The 19,327-nt window shown below is 41.9% G+C and overlaps 1 protein-coding gene across 1 annotated transcript; it reads right to left on the reverse strand.

The window, feature by feature from the left end:
- Positions 1-352: 352 nt before the first annotated feature.
- calb2a (calbindin 2a) lies at positions 353-17,430 on the reverse strand. Its single transcript, XM_047597389.1, has 11 exons — positions 17,181-17,430; positions 13,301-13,377; positions 13,120-13,209; positions 11,829-11,909; positions 9,529-9,585; positions 7,161-7,238; positions 5,810-5,865; positions 5,631-5,670; positions 5,422-5,475; positions 2,177-2,248; positions 353-1,142 (listed from the first exon to the last, which is right to left on the reverse strand). The coding sequence occupies exons 1-11, from the start codon at positions 17,272-17,274 to the stop codon at positions 1,026-1,028; spliced, it is 816 nt and encodes a 271-aa protein (XP_047453345.1). The 5' UTR covers positions 17,275-17,430; the 3' UTR covers positions 353-1,025.
- Between the last annotated feature and the right edge of the window lie 1,897 nt (positions 17,431-19,327).

Here is a 19,327-nt window from a genome sequence, read left to right on the forward strand (position 1 = left end):
GTTCCTTCTGTTGTTTTCATTATGCAACTCAGAGAAAGACATCAGGCTGAAAATAACGCTGTCGGAGTCAGTGCAGCAAAAAATGCATTGTTTACATCATTTTCCGTATTCCACTGCACACTGAGGAGAAAATTTAAATGGGAAATTGCTTGTGTCATGTTGCAACACTTGCAGCTAACTTTACAATAAGATTTGCAACCCTTGTTAATCTTTGGAAGCGGTTTATTGCTGGGAGAACCTGATAAAGTAGCCGTGGTCAGCGCAAACGAAATCATCAGTCAATGTAATTTTGAGGGAATGACTCAACATTATAACATATTAACCCTCGAAGGACACACAGTACGACGTCAAAGACGATTTTATCTTTTATTAATATTTTCAATTGACCGTATCAGCCAAAAACAAACGTTGAAAATGGAGGTCATGGCGATGGTACACAAGAGTTTTTAATGGAACATGATGATTTCTGGAGAAACAGAGGTGGAAACGTTGACATCAGCTCCGTCACAGATTATGACTGTGATCAATTCAAACACATCGGCCTGCAGTTTTGTTTTGACTATATATAGTCGATTAATGCAAAGTTGGAAAAAGCGAGGGGAATAAATTAAGCCGGGGGACAGAGATTCGGTCACTTGTGCGGCGGTGGAGGGCTTTGGTCAGGCACAGCATGAACAGGGATGAGGTGGGAAAATCGGAGAGTTCAGAGGAAAGTCTGAGGGGGCAAAAGCCAAAGGATTCAGATGGGCCATAGTTAGGTTTAAAAGATGCTGCGGAGAATTTGAGAAAAATTCATTTACGAGCTGATAGTGCACTTATCATTCATTTGGAATTTGTTGCTTTTGGGGTGGAGGGGGTTCATGAAATGGCTGGGGGGAGAGGGGAGAGGGGAGAGGGGGAGGAAGGGGGGTGTCCGGCACATGCACCTGGTATATGCTGCCACTCAGCTGGAAGTGGGTGAGGTCTCAGGAGAAGGGCGGGGCAGGCAGAGAAAATGACGTTATGCAACAAGAGAGGACGAGAAGTCACACAATCGGCTCCCTGCAGAGGACGATTTCCAGCTCGCCGCGGTAGAGCTTCCCTCCGTCGGACAGGCTCATGATGCTCTCCTTGTAGCTCTTCAGGTTCTGCACGTCCACCTCCTGAACGACGCACAGGGAAGTCAGAATACATTGGCATGAGGCTACGTTTCTTGTTCTGGGTTGTGAATTTTAGGGACAAATTACAGATAAGAGTTGGCTCCTATGAGTGGATCATCCCACAGATACTTGATCAGTTTGGGATCTAATGAATTTGGAGGCCAGGTCTACACTTCCTGCTGGGGATGGCTGCTACCATCAAGGAGTGTCATTGCTAGGAGGTGGGGGTGCCCGGTCTGGTCTAGGTTAGTGGTACATGAATGCCAGGTCCAAAAGTTTCCCAGCAGAACATTGTATTGGCACAAGATGTGACATGTTTAGTGATACAGGAAATATCATGTTGTGGACCCTTGTGTTTAGATACACTAACAGTCGTGGTTTCTTAATAGGAAGCATCTAAACCACACAATGTTGAAGGGAGAAAGAAAATTTTACCTCCCTCTATGGGTAATAACTAATATAGCTACAAATCATTCTCATAGACTCTCGGTTTAGAGGGAAATAGACAATAGACATTTCACTGAGATGGAAACTTATAACTTTACTGCTTTAAAAGGGAGGCTAGCAAAAGTTAAGTGTAAGTGAGTAATAAAATTTAACTTTTCATTAATTTTATTCCTTTTTATGAAGCTGAATTGTAAAGGTTTTTAATTAATTGTACATTATCTATACCAGTGTCGCTGCTTTTTATTCTGGATTTGAAATGTGATGAGCTGACTTAGACGACTGTGAAAAGTCCATTAATTTTTGATTCGTATTTAACGGGTTTATTAACATTCAACGGTGCTGAACTTAGAAATGGCAGCCATCGAGTGGTTCATTGCAATCTGACAGTGTCTATAGGTGCTGCTGTTAATTTGTTTTACCCCTTTATTTGCCTGGAAGCACCACTGAACAAGGAGCACATCTGAAATTATAAACCAAAACCTATAACTAATGTGTAGGCTTGCATAAAATAGGTGGTGCGTGCTGTGTGCTGCAGGACCACCGTATGCACCGTTACAGATAACGTCTATGAAGACAGATCACAGACTGACCTTCTTGTTCTTCTGGTAGAGGTCTCGTAGCAGAGCGTCCAGCTCCTGCTCGTCAATGTAGCCGTTTCCATCCTGGAAGACGGAAAACAAACATCATTTTCATTTCTGGTCTGGAAGGAATAAAACGAATAAAAGATCACAACATGTACACTGTCAGCTCGACAATGTGGTTTAGTCCAATGTTTACTCTCATTCCTTTCCAATCGCTGCTGTAGTCATTGTATGTTTGTTTTCCTTCCCCACTCTGTTGCTGAACGTCATTCAGGACTTTATGGCAGGGATCATGAATGTACCAGCCAAATGATTTAAAAAAAACAACAACTTCCCATTCATAAGTCTGTGTATGCAATGTCAACATGAATCCCCTTTGCTAATTAGTGAGTTACGTCTCATGGTGGCGAGTTTGGGGCCTGAAAATAGGTCCAAACTGTTGGAAATTGTCCCCTGGCAGATGGCACAAAACCATCTAGGCTTGGTCTCAAAATGATTTCAGAGCTGAGCATATTGCCAGTCTTTTTTTTTTTTTTTATGTTTACGAAGTGAGATTGAAGTGTCCTAGATCTTAAGAATAAAGTGCACTCTGCAGACTTGCTGGAAAGCGGCGGGACATCAGGTATCAGCCAAGTTTGTCCAAGTTGCGTGCCATCTTCCGTTTGTTTCCTCGCACAGTTTGGGGCTGCGGCACCACGAGCCATGTTAGTGTTCAGTTGACCGGCCACACTTCGCCCCGGCCACGATCTCTCGGCACCAGTGACAGCAGCTGCCTGCGCTTCGGCTCCAGGGGCTGAGCTCATCACAAAATGATGAACCCAATTACACACATGCTCCATTCTCAGAGGGTGCGTACACGAACGGACCGCAGTGGCTCTTCTATAATTGAACACTCAACCCTGTCCTCCGTGAGCTGGAGACTGCTGTGAGGGACGTCTTTATTCTCATAGCATGCTCTCTAAACTTTATTGCCAAAGATAACGAAGGCCCAGACAGGAGCGACAAATCAAAATAACATTAAAAAAAAAACTACTGAGTGTGAAGGTTCATTACCGAACTTAATAGTTTGTCAAAAACAAATCTCATCACTAGGTCAGGAAACACTCTGGACTTCATCAACATGCTGTTTGCAGGAAGTCTGCTCAACCAGGAGTAGAATGCAGACGCAGACTATTTGATTATTACCACTTATTTTTATCCGCGCAAAAAGTTCCACCTCCTCGTCAATTGGGTGCTCAACATATTGTGGACTGGACCGTGTGCACTATCCATGCTTTCTAACAAAAAACGGCAAAATATCAACGTAAATAAGTAATATCATTTATATATCGAGCTATTTCATTGCATTTCTCGTACATTAAGTGCAATGGTTGAATTGTGAGGGGTTTTCAATCTCTTCATTTTGGATTTGCTGCAATTTCATGAACTCAGTCAGATGATTGTTAAGTCTCCATCTGTCTTTGGTTATTTATGGAGGTTTGCCGAGCTTGCTGAAAATGTGACTTTATCCACCACTTCAACGGCTTTTCGACTTATCCAACCTAAAAGCAACACCAGTGAGTATTTGGACTGTTACAGTGGTCCCGGGGCCCCGTGGGTCGTGGTTGTGTCCTTAAGTTTTGGACCACAGCTCAGCAAAGACTCACTAAAGCAGAAGCTAATGGCTAGCGTGGCAACACCGCTCTCCAGCGCACTTGGAAGTTGTATGCAGTTTGTTTCTGCTGTCGTCTACGCTGTAAATGGACGTAAGCCACCTTTAATAGATAACTAATACAGGTGCATTTCCAATTATAATCAACGCAAGCCATTAAATAACAAATAAGAGCTCCCTTTGCTAATTAACTGCAGAATGTAAAGAACATCCTTCCTAATTTGGACTTCACCATAATTCTTCAGTCATAGATTTAATGTTAAAATATGTCTTTGGTATGTTATTTCGTTAGCTCAAGGATTAAACGGTCCCTCAGATTAATTGATTGAAATAATATCTTAGTTACAGCCCCAGATGATTATCTAAATATATATATCTACACAATTTGTAGTGTGTTCTCCTATGCTAAGAGTAAATCTTCACTGTGTAACAATATTGACATATTCTTTGTTCTCTAATGGGGAATTATGCAATTTCAGTTACGCTAATTAAACATGGCTGTAATAATAATGTGTAGGAAACCAATTACAGGTCTAATAGATTCCAAGTGTAAACTGCAGAGCAAATGAGAAAACAAATAGTTTAGCTTCCTCAAAAGTCGAGCTACCTAGATTACAACTAGCCGCGCCTCAGGCGCAAAAAAAATCAAGATATCAGAAAGAAGAATCATGATTTATCATGTTCTTCCTGCCGCTCCCCTCGGTCTTGTGTCATGTAACTCCCTGGAGTCTCCCTTCGCCAATCTACCGCTAACGTGCAAAATATGGCCATTAACCGAGCCACTGCTCAACCTCCCTGGGCTGTTTACAAAGGGACAGGTGCGTCGAGCCTAACTCATTTCCCTAGGTAGTCGGGCAGCGCCTATGGGCGTTTAAACAATGAGTTTGCATATTCATGATTTTAAGAAAAAAGGATGGTCCTGAACAAACAGGACTCAGCCATGCAGAGTACTCAAGCATATTCTCTTTCCATTCACAGAACATTAGCTTTGAGAGTCAGCTCACTACGAAGAATCCAAATCTGTCACAAATAGAAACAGACTGTCTGAAAGAGGTGGTGTAAACCTTTGATAATTTCTTCAAAAGGAAACGAATAGCTCCTAATAACTGAGTAAACTCATTGTGGTATATGGTCTCTCTGGTTGGAATAATCTGACAAGTTTGCAGAAGGAGCAGAGTTTTTGGTGGAGATATCAGAAAAATTAGTTACTTCTTAATACAGATGGTCTCAACAAAACATGGAGTTGTACAAGACGAATGAAGAAGGAATCGTTGTGGGCAGCGACACTAAAACAATGGGCCTGTCAATAAACTTCTTCTTCTTCTATTATATTTACGGCAGATCAGGTGGCAGAGCCACTTCTCAGCAGATCCCGTTAAGTTTGTGTCTCTGATCAGGCTGATTTCAGTCGGGCTGAAGAAAATAGTGCTCATGTAAATGTTGGCGGGTGTGATTTATTGTTTTAAAGTGCTCCCATTCCTCAGGGAGGGATGTAGCTGTTGCTTACAACACGTCGTTTAATTTAGTTAACTATAATGAAGTGCCCATGTGCTACTATTCCTGCTCTAAAGCTAAATAATTTGCGTGCTTGAGAATCACCCACCTTGTCGTAGTATGTGAAGATGGCATTGAACTCCTCAGAAGTCAACTTGACACCCTGTAAAAAAAACAAAAACAAAAAAAACAGAGAGAAATATGGCTTTAATTGCTCGAATCTGCCAAAAAAGTCACCGCATGACTAATCTCAGTGTATTAAGTGACGTTAATTGTGTTAAAATATCTGTTTTGTTTTGCTTGGTGTTTGTTTCCTACCTGGAATTTGAGTAGGAAATTCTCCTGAACGGGGAGAAGCCTGCGGGAGAGAATCACTTCATTAGCAGGCACAATAGCCGTTAAATTATTCAGACCGCTTGACGTTGAATGAACATCGGCAGGCCGACGCGTTTCAACATTAATACGGAGAACGGAAGCAAGGTAAAACTGCACATTACCTCGCCATCTCTGACAGGCCCAACTTCCCATCTCCATTCAGATCAAACATCCTGAGCTACAAAGCAGAGCAGAGACAGAGAGAAACTGAAAAGACCGTTTTCTTTTATTTTGTATTTTATAAATACACATTCTGCCAGCGGCGAAGGCGAGTGTGGCGCATTATTTCGCAGACTCAGAAACAGGATGGGCAGCTGGAAATGTTCAATTTCATACACAGGCCTTTTTTTATTTTTTATTTTTTAACTCCGTTTTACACGACGACCAGTTAAGGGACTGGCCCATAACCCCGGCTTCAGTCATTTCATCCCGCTTCTATAAAAGCTGAACTTGTACAGAGTAATAACCCAGAGTAAGAGAGTTACAATGAGACTACATTAAATTTTAAATTTCCCTCAAAGAAAGAGCTGCCACGATTAGTCCAATTAAAGAAAGTGAATCTGTAGTATAGTTTAATGATAAAATTTCAAGAAAAATATCTGAAAAAGCATCTTCTATTATATTAAATTGCATTATTTTGCAGTTTTGAACTTCTTATCAGACAAATATAAATGATCTTCATGTAATTTTTTTGGATTCGAAGCAATTGGGATTAGCATTATATACTAAATTATTAATCTAGAAAATAATGTTGTACGAATCTACATTTAGCGTCTGTGTCCATGCACTGTCATTATTCTTTTATGTTGCTCCTTGCTAGTTCATGCTTGTTTCACTCAGAGGCCTTTTGGGGTGGGAACGTTAAAAGAGCGTTACCTTGGCAACCATAGCTGGGAACGTCCACTAGCGACCAACTGTCACCTACATAGCAATGGACCAGCAAATCTCTCCCATGTGGACGTGGCTTAAAGTGATACGGTCTCACATTTGGTCCCAACGGTTCTCACATCAAAGTTGGTCCTCATCATTTCCTTTTGCGTCACCAAAGTTTTATTTTTGACGATCATTGCTACAACTGGAATCAAATTCGCTAGACACTTGTGTAAGCGCTAAACGCTAAACATCTCAATGATCTCAGTGTACAGAAAAGTCTATGCTGGACAAGTCTCTAAAAGTGACGTAACAAAAGCTAGGTTTTATGTATGAGCATCGGGAAGACTGCTTCAGAAAAGCAGGTCATCTCTGCTTTGGGGCTTCCAGAAATGAGCAGATGTTAGCACATCTGGGCGGCAAACTCACAACCTACAGGAAACGATGGGTCACGACCCCCGAGAAGCAAACCACCGCCACCACTATCGTGACGGACCTTTGAGGACCACTGGACCGGATGGACATTAGACTTGTGCCTTTTGCTGTGACTGCATCTGGCGCTTTTCAAATTGTCGCCGATTGTGCGCGAGACATGAGTCTTACTATGGTCTGTGTGTACTCCTGCAGCTTCTGGTCATCGTAGTGTCTGTTAGCTTTCTCCAGCAGGTCTGAGAGGAAGCCCTGCGGACAGAGACGTTAAATACTCGAGTTTAGAAAAGTGTCTCATCCTAATCATCATACGAGGCAGAAGGAGGCACAGTCAATACAGGAGGTAAAATATGTATTTCATATTATGAAATCAGCTTTTAATATTCAGACAAATCTGGTCTTAAATAGCTCTCTCACAAGCTTGGGATGGTGTAAAGTTAGCAATATTCACAAAAAACAACGACAAATGAAATGCAAAATTAAGTATGTGTCAGAATAGGGATGAGAAACAAGATGAAGAGGGGAATAAGAAGACAGAATATGATGTAAAATAGTGATAGTTTTATGGTAATTTACTAGATTATCTTGTGCTTGTTTGTAGAATATCCCAATAAAAGAGTGACTACATTAAATATAGGCCATTAAAAAGTACACTTTTTTCTGAAATTCAGAAATGAGGGTACATTACACTAATGTACTATATCACTCATGTGCTACTTGAGTCGATATTTTCCGCGTCTGCTCCCAATTATGCGGCGAGACACAAGTCTGCTGCCGGAGATCTCATCTGTATTTTTCCATAGCTTTCATACAGCCACACCTGAGTACCTTCTCTCCACCTGGCCAGCTGGAAGAAATGCGAATCCCACAACAACCCGAGCAGCGCAATCTCCACGCACCACGTGACCGCTCAGCCCATTAAGGCTGCCGCTCCCCAGTGTGTGGGAGTGCTATTTCTCTTTATATGATCTGAGACAACATTTCCAGGAGGTGTTGAAGTGAACAACATTTGTGGAATCGCCAAAGCTCTTTGCATCCGAATCCTCACCTGACACAAAAACAGGCGAGGTCATTGGGGATTTTCTCGTGGAACAGCCACTTAACCCTCCAGTGTCAAAGCTGCTACCTGGTCTGACTCGCCCTTTATGCTCACATGTATATAAAATACAATAAAGATTATCTCAGGGTCAAATGTTAAAGAATGATCTGTGGAAGATTTAAGGAAGGGGTGGCAGTAATAGAGGAAACAATAATGTTTCTCTTTATATGAGATATGAAAATAAATCTTATTAAAGATGTTATAGTCTAAGTAACGATAGTAAATATGATTATAGATTTAGAGAGGCAATCGCAAAGATTTAAATACACGTCTCACTGGTGACTGAGCCCATATTTATGCAATACACCTGCACAACTGGTTCACACAGGTTCGCATTAAAATCGTTTATTGATTGATTTTTATTATAAAGTATGAAATTTTTTGTGTCTGTGAGTAATTAAAATGAGAACTAGCAGCCACAGTAATCTGTTAGATGAAGAGCTGCAGGCAACGCCATGAATACCTCTAACTTCTCAGAGAGGTAAAAAACTTCTTTTCAATTGAAACTGAAACTCCTACCAAGTGCAGGATAAACTCAGATCACAGTTGCTAGAAAAAAAAACAATTATATTTAGTAGTGGATGAATAGGGGCGGGGTCTTCATGGGGCAGGGCTTAACTGAAATATCCCAAACACTATAGCTTGTAAACGGCCGTTAGTATATTTCAATGGACTTTTTTGGCATGAATGGACGAGGAAAACACATGTATTATTAGTCTGTATTTGCTGTTACCACCAGTGACAGGTGTCACCAAACTGACGTCTGACAACGCTCTTGTACTGTTATACTAAATATAAACAAGCATTTAGCATAGCTTGGCTCCAGGAAGAGGAAACTGTCTTAACAGAGCTAACAGTAAATCTCAGTAATTAACATGTTTATTTTTATTTAAATGTTTTTTTTAAAAAAATACATGTATTATAGGCTCAGCCTCATGTTCCCAGATATGCTGCTTTATGCTAAACTGAGCTAGGCTAATCATTTCATGACTTTAGTATTCATATTTTTAATGTCTTGTTCATCTGACTCTCAGTTAGAAAGCAAATCAGCTTATTTCCCATATATCAAATTCTTTTCTTATATAAAAAAAGAAAGTAGAGTATTGTTTTTGACGCTGTCTTTCTTCTTTCTTTTATTGGTGTGAACAACACAACATCTGGATGGGAGCGTAACAAATGTTTACAGATTACAGATTATTGGAATGTGCGTCTTCTCAGCTCCCTCAATCTGACTATTACAGTTTGGGATTGTTGTTGTTCTGTTAATGAGCATGTGTGTTGATGTGCAAGGGAAGGGGAAAGAGAAAAAAAGACATAAAATAAGAATAAACATGACAAATTCCAAATCAAGCAGATGAATAAATAAAAGGTGCTTGTGATATTTGTAAATTCTTCATTGGATGGTCTGAGTCTGACGTGTCGTCGCGTACGATGCTCATTTACCTTCAGTTCGTTTGCCTCAATGTAGCCACTGCGGTCTGTGTCATATCGCCGCCATGCCTAAGAGAAATAAAAGAGAAACGAAATTGGATTTTCCTCATGCACTGATGTGTGAGGAAGCACAAAGCACACGGATTTACATTTGTTCCCTCGTTGATAAATCCCCTCTCATCGACCGTCCGGCTCTGCTCTTTAACTGAGCTAAAGGTTTGACTTTTCTCTGGCGCAGAGCGGAAATCGTTCCAGAGGGGACGACCACAGGAGCCCCGGCCCTCCGCTCTAATCACACGGTTTCCAATACAATCCCATTCACCCGCAAACAGAGCAGGGGGCCAGTGACCGACACGGAGCAGTGAGAGAGGGAAAGAAAGTCATTTTAATAAATGTTTTAATCTAGCAGCTGTCCCTATCCAAAGAAGACTTCCTTATCAAAGATGGATGGCCCTTCCCCCTTCTCCTTCTCCTCCCCCTCTGCTCCTCCGCTCCTCCTCTGGGCTCTGCAGAGAGGAGCTACAGTGGTACATCGGTGTTATCTATTATATATGACTCTGAAAATAGAAGGTTCTGCTTCCTCATTCTAACCCCTTAAAAACCTTCTTCTTCCCCACTTCTTCCCTCCTTCCCCCGCACCCTCCGACAAAGACTGATTAATCCCCCTCTCTTGTTTCATATCCTCCAACTCTGGATCTTAACTTCCCATCGACATTTCATTTACACCTTCTCCCTTCCCGCTTTCTCCCATTTGCCCTTTGTATCCGTCTTGCTCTCCCGTTCCCTTTCATTCCTCGTCCTTCTCCTCGTTCCGTTATTCCTTCTCCGTACGGCGACAGGAGAAATGGACGGTCTCTTCCCCACGTGTAATTGGTTTCTAATTGGCTCCATTCTTTCTCTGCAGCAGATCTAGCACGAAATCTGCCGTTTTCTTTTCTTCTTCTTATCTTCTGAAGGTAAATGATGTCCATTTCCGACTATAGCTTTCGACACATTCCTGTCTGCAGAGAGCTTTTTGTTACTCTTCCAATCATTTATTATTCAAAATTCACAGCGGCACTTCAGCTTCAGAAATTTTCATATATAAAAGGTTTCTGCAGCGGAACGAAAGAGGCAGGCTTACTTTCTGTGAGGTTAATTTTAAACATTGCCAGTATTCTCTATGGATAATTAAGTCCCCCTCTCTAATTTCATGTATGTTAATTTGTGTTAGCTCACACTGACTGTACATAACGATGAATGAACACCACGTTGAGATTCAAAACAGCGGTGAGGGAGGCATGATGCCACCGAAAGGTTCCTCTAGAGCTGATTTGAAGATCAATCTAAAAATCTACAGTTGTCCTACATCCAAGACCTGGACCACAATTGTTTTTTGTACCAGTTTTTGTAGCCTGCCTCAAGTGGCCATTCGAGGAACTGCAGTTTTTGTCACTTCAATGTTTTTTTTTTGTTGTTTAATTGTTTGTTTTTTACGCTGATAATGATAATATTGATTACGTTGCTGTAGATATTCACGTATTCTGCACCTAAAAGTTCAACAAAGTGGCCTATAGGGGGCGCCAACTTTGGGTTCAAATTCAGAAGAGAAACATGTTTCTTCAGGCTTCACAGGGGTCAAACGGACATTTATTATACTTGTATATTTCAGGTATGACCTTTCCTTTTTCTCTCTCTCCAGTCAGGACTCAGGTTTGGGATTTAGCTCCTGTGCAAACTTCTGCAACTCACATTTTACCCATAGAAATTCTGAACGCACATATAAAAGCACCTTTTAGAGCCATTTACAGACGTGAGTAATTAGCACTGACTGCTTTCTGTGCACCAAATGCCAAAATTAATGGGTCACATAAAATTAGCTGAGTCTTCTCTACCCACACTCGTATTTTGCACTACTTACCCCTCTATTTATTTAATTGTCCAGTCACTGTTTGTGATGGATATACAGTCACTTGATTTGTGATACAGGATGCACAACTGAGCGCAGCAGTCTGTCTTTTTTTTCTTTCTTTTTTTTTTATTCCGGACGACTCCAGTTTAATTCACTAATTGGTACACCTTCAACCATCCAGCGGGAATTAATGCATGAAATTAGCTGGTGGGCAGGAATGAGAACATGCAGGCTGTCGACCTTCCACGGTTGACTGACTTTGATCTGTAATGTATGGTTGGTTGGAGTAAGAAAGCCCTGGCTAATGCCGTTTCCCAGCAAACACCGAGCTTTTCAACGTAAAGTCCAAGGGAACTAATGAAGTGGCCGAGTTCATCAGAAGGAACAGCAGCTTTGCGTAAGAAGAAAAAAAAACACTTACCGCCATAAACTCAGCGCTGGAGCTGACAAACTGTCTGAAGCAGAGCAAGAAGTTCTCTTCAGTTGGGAGAATCTGGGCCAGCTAGAGAGGGGTATGACAGGAAAATGGGACCGGTGAGAAGTCTAAATGATGGAGCTGATCTTAGAAGATAGAAAGCGATGGGGATTGTGGAGCTTTTTGTCTACAAGGCCTCAAATGAGCAACTTGAATTATGGAGAGCCATAGCCTCACAAGTAAGATTATGCCCACGTTCGGAATATTTATTAAAAATTTGGTTTTAGATGTTCAGACTTGCCAGATGTTCACACACGGAACTGAACTGAAAACTCATTTGCAGATTTTCCATTCCAGCAGCGGGGTATTGATATTGCAGAAGCCCTCCTTCGCACATCTTTTTCAAATCACACTCAGAAAATGGTAAAATTGAGGGAAAGCAATATCGCAAACTGATGCTCTACAGAGTCCATCATGAAACACTGCATTTATGCAATTGATTGTATTATTGATTGGGCTTCTGCAGCCGCTCGCTTGTGCTGCGTTTTTGGCTCTGGGTATTATCTCTGCTTTCACTATTACAACTTTTCCCACCGTCAATTGAAGAGTAGGAAACCTCAATCTTTTTCTACAGTCAGGTTTGGGCCTGACCGACATTTGAGTGACTGATAATCCTAAGAGAAAGTCGTGGTGGCCGCACAAATAGAAGACCACACTGAAGTGATTCCATTGTAGAAGTTTCCTTCTGTTTCAGTTAAAGAGATGGTTGGCCACTTTGGGTATTAAAGCTAACCAGATTGTTGTAATTTATATGTGACATTTCATATATAACTATAGGAGTGATATCAATCATCCCATCTCAGCAAGAAAATATAAAGGAGTATTTTATACAAAAACAAGACAAACTAGTGGAGGTTAGCTGTTCTTCTATTTCCAGTCTTTATGCTAAGCTATCTGGCTGCTTGCTGCATATGATGCATATTAGCAAAACTGATAAAAGTGATGTTGATCTTTTAATCTCACTCTTAGCAGGAATGTGAAAACAGATCCTTTGGAAGTCTCAAACGGTTTTGTGGAGGCTAGCTGTTCCTGCATTGTCAGTCTATGCTACGCTAAACTAGCCATTCGCTTGAAGTATCTCTCATCTCACTCTTGGCTAGTTTAATCGTATTTCCAAAAATGTTAAATTGGGATTTGATGCAGGCTAGTAGACATTCTCCTGTCTCCAGTCTTTATGCTAAGCTAAGATAACTATACATTTGAACAAATGCCAAGACAGACATTTCCGAGATCTTACCTCTGACATCTCAATTCGTCCATCTTTGTTCTTATCGAACTTCTGCATGAACTCCTTCATCTTTTCTCTGAATGTTGGGTTTGTAGGGTCCTGGAAAGCATTTGTATTGACAATAAGTTAAAAAACAAAGTAATTGGTCAGTGTGTGGAACTGCGATTTATGCCTAAATCCCTGAACTCACCACCCCTGCTCCTCTCCGGGCCATCTCCAACTCCCTGAAGAAGTTCTCCAGCTCCTTCCCCTCAATGTAGCCATTACCTGAGAGACAGATAAACCATAACTGCATGATACTGCAGCATAACAAAAATCAGTATTACTGCCATGCAAAAAAAAGAAAAAGGAAACTCATAACACCAGATGCGGTCACTGTGTCACGGTGTCAAACAGATGGCTCAGTTTTGCCGTGGTATTGATTCAAACATGAGCCTTTTACCAGCGACTTCCTTCCTCCACCTTTAATAGATTCCACTATTGACATTGCAAACTGATCACTCGTGTTTGCGGGATGCAATGCCAGAGGATGATGTGGAAAATATAAAGCTTTTCTTGTATTTTCAAGGTGATGATCCACAGGCGGCTTCTTTTATTTCACAGAAATCAATACGACATTGAATGGCGACTTTAGCAAACAGGATGAGTCAATATAGATAACAACGTAGAGTGATAAATTATATGGCTAAGCAAATAACAAATACACATTTTTGGGCAACCTGAATGTGCTTTTTTGACCTCAAGTGTAAATTGAAGCTCCTGCAATTCTTCAGAAAATGTCTTATTTGACTGTATTCTGTCAGTCAGGTTGAAACTTCATTTTTGTCAATTGTCAGTCGCATCTCTTGGATTCCGTTGTGACAAATTTATCCCGGCGGGACCGTAAAGTTGATTTTCTTCCTTTCTCGTCTCGTTTTATTCTTCTTCCTGGTGGTCCGCTGAGCTGTCAGTGCCCATTCGGAGGACAAATGAGGGTTCCTGCTTCACCCAGGTAGTATGTGAACCTGTGCCAATCGTCCATCAACAACCCTGCTGAATGGCGGCACAGATGGCTCCAAACGATGTGACTAGCTGCTTCAATAAAACCCTGGAAGGCAGAGCTGCCTCATTAAACACCAACAAAGATTATTGTGCCATCTTCTTCCTCTCTTCTCGCTCGAAATCGCCGTCTCTCTCTCCCTCTGTCATCTTCAATCTAACTCCTTCCCTCCATCTAACCAACATCGTGGCGTCTTTGTTCTATCCGTGGAATTTCTTTCTCTGTGTGTGTGTGTGTGTGTGTGTGTGTGTGTGTGTGTGTGTGTGTGTGTGTGTGCGTGCACGCTCACGCGCCTTCCTTAGTGATGTTATCAAAACTCATGAATACAAACTCGGCTGTTTCAATAAGTGGGACAGCAAAATGCCTCGCTGCTATCGAGCCTCCCTCCTGTGGGTCTTATTGACATTTAGCACTCTGGAGAGAAACGGCCTGCTTGATAATTAAACAGAGTTAGATGTGATTAACTACAAGGCGAACGGCATAAAATGACAATAAAAATAGATTTATGAATAGATTATCCCGGGGCGCCGTCGCATGCTCAGCGACTGCAGCGATGGATCCATGCAGCCCATTATGTTTGTTCAGGAGAGCATCTGTTGGTGGTTGAACTCGGTCTTTAAAACACAACAATATGTTTAAAGGAGTCGTATCATTAAATGGCGTGTGCTGCAGCTTAATGATTACTCTTAGAGTCTGCAGATATAAAAAAAAAAGAAAGAAAGAAAGAAAAGAAAACCACTGGCCGCATCTCCTCCATTTCATGGCTCATTTCAGCTCACGCCCAGAGCTTTGTATTTAAATGTCAAATAACTACTTTTATGCAACGCAATGAGAGCACTCATATCAGCACATCCCTTCCGTATATGTTGGTCTTAAAGCGTGCACCAAAGATCTCTTTGGGATACTGCACCACTGCCATCAGAGGGCCAACACAGGGGAACTAGAACTCAATTCAAGAGGCAGATTTTGCTTAGTGTTGCAAATATTCACATCCAGGTCATATAAACAACAATTGACAGCACAAATGATCTATAATTAGCAAAAAGAAGAAGAAAAAAAGGAAAGGAACTGCAGACTTTTTCAGCCTGAATATGAAAAAAAAAAAGGTCTGTAGAAAGATGAGAGAGACACGGAGCAGATGAGCAGCAACAGACGATGACATCCAGATGCGATTTGATGCTCAGCTGACAGGGGAATATGTGGTTTCGTCTTCTCTGGGCTCATCGCCTCTTGTGTATTTTTATCTGCAACCCAGAGATGTTTACTCAGTCTGAACAAACAAATTAGCTCTCCTTCCTTCCTTTCTTCCTTTCTTTCTTTCTTCCTTTCTGCTCAACCAGTAGACACTCCCAGTAATTGAGGCAGAAATCAAGGACTGTAGCCAAATCTGTGAATGCCATTTGATTTGCAAAGTGGCTCATTGCAAAGCTCCATATGTAAAATACCTCAGCACGGGGCTCAAACACCTGTGATAGGACTCCAGACTGGGGTTAAAGCTTTAAAAAAACTTTATCTGCACATTAGCTCGTGCGGCGAAGCTCAGCTGCTGATGAGGCCCTCCGCCACACCCAACTCCTCAATCCGCCCTGATTTCCCTGTGGAATACGCTTCAGCAACATCACGCTGACAATGAATTCCCAGGAGCATGTGTGTGTAAAACAAATAGGTGCAACACACTTGTCTCGTCTGCAGGTATGTTTTCGACGCCTCGGGCAAGTCAAATGAGCAAACAAGACTGAACACTTGGCTTTTATTAATGGACAGAGTCAGAATCATCGCACATAGGTCTGAGATTAAAGAAAATGCGATTGAGCTGAGAGTGTCTAACTACTCGTTCCCAAAGAGGTGGTGAACAGCTTATGTAATTTCCCAGTCATCAGGCAAACTTGGAGGCTTCCTGAATCCCCTTAAACTTTAATTTTAACCAAGCGTTTCAACAGCAGCTTTAAAAAGAAAATATTTCCCCCTTCAGATTGAAAACTGTCAGTCCCCAGAGGAATCTGCAGACCTTCAAATAGGATGAGTCTCATGAAACTTTGAATGGATTTGCAGACAAAAGGCAACTTGTCATACACGGATATTTGCAGATTGGATGAAGAAATACTGAACTGACAGAGAGCAGAAGCTAAGACACCGAGAGCGGAGATAGAGGTGGAGATTTGCTGAGAAAACGTCTGTGCAAATCGATCTCCTCTCTATAAAGGACACCACCACCACCACCACCACCGCCTGAACTTAACGCATGACACAAGCCTGATGATAATTGAATACAAGTGGTAATTACTCGCATGCAACCTGTCAATGAGTATAGATTACAAAATGCACGGAAAGACTAATTCAACGGAAAATTGATTTCGATTCTTTAACTGAGAGTGTTCAATAAAATGGGGAATATCCAAGCGTACTTTATGTGCCACGGGAAGAGCGGAGCGGAGCGGACCGGAGCGCACTGGACCATTGTGCGCTCATAAAGCTTAACAGGCAGAGGGATGGATGGAGCTGCATCCAGCTCTACTGCGCTTTAATCACTCTTTCGGTTGGATACAGTTTATCCATCATTTCTTCTGAAACCATCCGATATTTTTTTCCAGAGCATTTTCTCTTAAGTTAATAACCTCATCAGGAATGCATCAGAAATCCATCAAGTTTCTTGCTGATAAAAGATCCCGTTGTAAAATCAGTCTATCTAAAGGGAGCCAATAAAGATTATCAACACTGTTTAAAGACAAAATAGTCCCCAAAGGACCAGATGCCAACTTAAGCACAATTTTTATTCCCTATAAAGTCCCGATTAAATACAGCAAGGTGAAAGTGAAAATCCTTCTCTGCGATATTCTAATCTATCGTTCTACTCTCGTTAACGGTTAAGTGCGTTATTTCAAGTGTGCTTTTCAATATTTTTCCTTATGTTTCCCCGTGCACTACTCCCTTTCAAACAGCTGTATTGTAAAGCCAGTGTATCCAGTTAATTAATTGACATTTCAGTTTAAATCAACTTTTAAGCAGAAAAAAAAAAAAAAAAAACTCTTACCGTCAGCATCGAAATGTTTCCAAATGTCGAGGAACTGGGACGCGGTGACCTCGGCCAGGTGCAGGTGAGGAGGCTGCTGTGCTTTATTTGCCATGATGCTCTCGGCGGCGGATGGTGCTGCTGCTGCAGGACGGACGACAGGCAAGAGCGAGAGAAAAAAAGAAAATCCGCGACTAACTTTTTTTTTTCTGTGCCTCCTTGAGCAAACGCACCCCACACTGTGGCCCCTGCGCGCCGCCCGCCGCTTTTTAACCGCCGCGCAGGAGCGGCAGGGCGCTGCACCGCCGCTGGGGGCGCACCGCCACTGACAGCATCCCATCTGAGTCAGCTTCCCTCTGCGCACGTGTGTGTGTGTGTGTGTGCGTGTGTGTTCTTCCAAGCTTGATGGAGTTGTGTGATAGGACGTCTTGGGCACTGCAGTGGACGGACTGATGAGCGTGTAGCCTGCGTGTGGGAAACTGTGCAGATGCAGAAAATGAGCCGTCTTCTTGTGCTTGCATCTTTCTTTATCCCATGCGCAGGCCCTGTGTGTTTGATCTATTGCGCGGGCATGCATGCGAATTCCCGTGTTTCTGCATTCGCATGTATGTATGTATGTGTGCGCGTGTTCCTTCCTATACCGCATCCATGTGTATCTAAGCGTGCACCTCCCCGAGCCTGTCTGCCAGTGTGTGAGGCTTCACAGACTTAATTAGAGCTCACACACTAATCACATTTCCCACACTGCCCCTAGCCAGCAGTGATTAGCCCACATAATAAATGTAAATTCTTAAAAGAAAAAGCAGGGGGGGTGAAAAAAAAAAAAACTTTTTTCATTAGTGGCTGGTCTTATGTGCAGAAGGCCGGGCTCAGCCACAGACCCTATTAGGAAAATGAAAATGAAAAAAACACATATATACATTTCTACAATTCATTTGCTGTAAGAGGTGATAATTTTCAAGATGGAGTAATAAGAGTGCAATGAGCAGGGTGGTAAGTATCCCTGGAAGCATTTTTCCTGCTGCTGGATTATATCAGCAAAAAGACAGATTTCCACATGTGAGGAAAATCACGTTTTCCACACAAAATCCTCCGTAGAGACCCGGGTATGTTTTATAAGCTGTTACAGGTTGAGTTCAATGACATCAAGGTACAGAAAGATGAAATAATGGTGCAGGGGGAGGAATATTTAAACAAATTACTCATGTAAGTCTTAATTTTTTGAGAAACATGTGTACATGTTTGCTCTAGAACACGGGATTAAACAGAGGTTCACTTAAAAACTGAGTTAAGGTGGCTTTGTGAAGTGGACTGGGGCAGTATCCATCTAAAAAAAATGTAAAATATTTATCATTACGTTCACCATCTTATATTTTTTGGCCACTTGGGGGCAGTGCAATGAGCTTCAAACACAGATCACCATTCATGTCTCATGTATCAACACCATTTGTGATGATACGACCGATGCACATCAATGCTGGCCACATGCATGGCCTGACATTGTGCCGTCTCCTCAGCGTATCAACCGGACTTCAACTCAATGTTCTCTCTTCTTTTTCGCTTTGCTTTGGTCGCCACCGACTCCTGACCGAAATATCTGCAACTTCAGCAAGTAAATGCTGCAACACGTGTGCATGCTGCATTTTGGCTCCGTTACTCCCCCTTAAGTTAACATGTCCGTGTGGCGTTTGAGATGGCTAGCCTAGCTTAGCATAAAGACTAAAAGCAGTTTTTCTCTCCACAGTAGCACAAGTAGGTCATCTGCATCGATCCATCCTTCAGTAATATTTGTATCATGTCTCTGTGATGCTAATTAACCGGCTTTTGATGAACAAGTAAATCTGCTTGGTCCGTGCAGCCGTACGGTTATAATTCTGCGTACTGGAGCAATGGGATTAACTATATTGGCCAATACGTGCTGTATAGTACTAAACTGTAGTAAATCAGAGGCTATATATTTGTGCTCCTTACGCTTAGCTATGCTAATTTCTATAGCTTCTACTGAGAAGAATAAGCACTTTTTTTTCCGCGCAGCTGAACTATTCCTTTAAAGGTACAAGGCCTCCGAGTTGAAAGTGACAGAAACCACATGTTCTGCATTTAACAGGCCGGGTTTTCACCATCGGTATGTGTTCTGTCAAATTTACTGCTATTGTACCAAACGCGGA

This window comes from Mugil cephalus, chromosome 10 (assembly GCF_022458985.1).
Source record: "Mugil cephalus isolate CIBA_MC_2020 chromosome 10, CIBA_Mcephalus_1.1, whole genome shotgun sequence".
NCBI classification, from domain to species: Eukaryota; Metazoa; Chordata; class Actinopteri; order Mugiliformes; family Mugilidae; genus Mugil; species Mugil cephalus.